The sequence below is a fragment of the Galeopterus variegatus genome, unplaced genomic scaffold (assembly GCF_000696425.1).
Source record: "Galeopterus variegatus unplaced genomic scaffold, G_variegatus-3.0.2 Scaffold16188, whole genome shotgun sequence".
In the NCBI taxonomy this organism is placed as follows: Eukaryota; Metazoa; Chordata; class Mammalia; order Dermoptera; family Cynocephalidae; genus Galeopterus; species Galeopterus variegatus.
The window spans coordinates 14,591-16,989 of NW_007742299.1; the positions used below are offsets into that span (position 1 = coordinate 14,591).

Consider the following 2,399-nt stretch of genomic DNA (forward strand, 5'->3'; position numbering starts at 1 on the left):
TTTTTCTGGGACAACAAGTTTGATCATGCAATGGTGGCTTTCTTGGACTGTGTGCAGCAGTTCAAAGAAGAGGTTCAGAAAGGCGAGACACGTTTTTGTCTTCCTTACAGGATGGATGTGGAGAAAGGCAAGATTGAAGACAAAGGGGGTAGTGGTGGCTCCTATTCCATCAAAACCCAGTTTCACTCTGAGGAACAGGGGACAAAAGCTCTCAAGTTCATGTTGACGAATCTTAAGTGGGGTCTTGCTTGGGTATCCTCACAATTTTATAACAAAGGACTTTCTTTTTTCCTTAGGGGAATTTGTGCCTTAAAGGCTTTAAATTTTGTTTTGTTTGCAAAAGAAGATTTAGGTTAAATTTAGGTAATATTAAACAGTACATGTTTACAATACCAAAAAAAAAAAAATCCACAAAGGCCACTTTATTTTAAAATATCATATGACAGTTTCTAGAGCTACAGCATGCCGTGTCTAGCTACCAGCCCTTGTCAGTTTTGGCTCTTAACCCCATGCTTTACTTTCCCTCTCTCCCCTGAAATGAACGAATTTAATTTTTTTGTTTTTGTTTTTTTAAACTAAGTTGAATTGAGATAGATGTGTTTTCACTGGATTTTATCTCTCTCAACTTCCTTCACTTACAATATGAAACAGAAACTTTTGTCCCCACTGAGACGAAATGTTTGAGATGCACAATTGGATAATGTGGGAAAATCTAAGCTTTGCCTGGACACCATGTGATATGATCAGAAGCTTGAAATTTAACACTTCTCACTTGGTTCTAGTCCCACATGCCTTCTCTGCTTTGTGTTAGAAATGTGAAATGGTGTTTGATACTGTTTGAGAGATTATGGAGAGATTTAATTATTTGTAATGAAAGATTTGTTACAGTCTGGAAACTGGGGGGAAAACAAGAACACTAGACTACAAGAGAGTATAGTTGCAATAGAGGGAAGAATAGCTTGTATGATGTGCTTGATTTGAGATGGGAGGTGGTGGTGGGAGGAAGGATTGAAATAATGTCTAGAGAACTAGGAGGTAAGTCTGATCAACTACATTAATAGTCTTGCACAAAACTTTTCTGGGTGAACCTGTGCTTCCGATATGTAAAATAAAAATGTTTGGACAGATGAAGAGCAAAGTTCTTTCTAGGTTTTATAATCTGAGTTATTTTGAATAAAGAAGGTTCACGAGCAAACTTCCCTGGAATTTGCAGTGCATAAATTTGACCAGCAGAAAGCAGCAAGTGTTCAAGATTTTCACAAGTAACCTTCCAAATCTTCCTGCCTGTGGGAAGAGTCATGAGTCTATGAATGGAACAGTGTTTGGACCATTTGATAAAATAAAAGCCCTAAAAGAATCTTCCTTTTTTAAAAAAATTTCATTCTACATTTGTAAACCAATGACAATATTCAAACATTGTCTTGGCTCTGAGACATCACTCTATTTTGGATCAAATCCTACCTCTCTGGTCACTCCTTCTACATCTCTTGTGCTGGGTCCTTCTCATCTCTTTGACTTCTACCTATCGGGTTAACTGCCAAAGCTCAGTCTCCCTTTATCTATTTACACTCGTTGCCTAGTGATCTCACCCTGTTTCCCAAATTTGCGCCCCAGCACACACTGCTTCCTTAACTTCAGCATCACACATACACATCCGCCTAAGGGACATTGCCAATTGGAGGTCTAATAGGTCCAACTCGAAGTCCTGATTGCCACCTGCCTTCCAAAGTTGCTTTCCCTCAGCCTTCCCTGTCTCAGAAAATGTCCTTTCAAAATCTCTGGTTGCTCATGTCCTAACACTTAGAGCAGTCCTCGATTTTACGTTTCTCTCAGACCTCACATCCAATATATCAGCAAATTTTATTTGTTCTACCTTTAAAATATTACTGGAATCGGACCACTTTTCACCACACCTGTCTTTGGTATCAGCAAATTTTATTTGTTCTACCTTTAAAATATTACTGGAATCGGACCACTTTTCACCACACCTGTCTTTGGTCCTCCTGAGTTTTATTAAGAATTGAGGCATGTTTTGGTCTGGCCCAGAATATCAAATGATGTTAAAATGGGACTTTTTTGTGTTCGTTTTGTAAGATGTTTCAGAGGCCAACGATGATATCATAGGTATGAAGTGCCCCTGTACAGAAACTCTTTATTTTCTCTCCTCCTACATTTTGGGGGTGTTGGTGGTATGGGGGGATTTTCAGAATAAGCAATAAGCTAACTCTACTGAATTTTATCAAATGTCATGTGGGTGGGGTGGGGTTGGGGAATGAACTGTTTAATCCTAGAATTATTAAAATGTGACTTCTTGTTTGTATGCAGGCTTAGAAATAAAGATCCCCATGGAGCATAAACTCTAGCAGACCTTGGTGAATAACATAATGGATAAAAGAGAG

The 2,399-nt window shown here is 38.6% G+C and overlaps 1 protein-coding gene across 1 annotated transcript in view; it reads left to right on the top strand.

Annotated features, from left to right (window-relative positions):
* Positions 1-491, top strand: part of LOC103582423 (beclin-1-like) — a 1,561-nt gene extending 1,070 nt beyond the window's left edge. Inside the window, 1 exon segment of the mRNA XM_008564023.1 lies at positions 111-491. Coding sequence (XP_008562245.1) covers positions 111-357 — 247 coding nt within the window. The 3' untranslated portion in view covers positions 358-491.
* Positions 492-2,399: the final 1,908 nt, after the last annotated feature.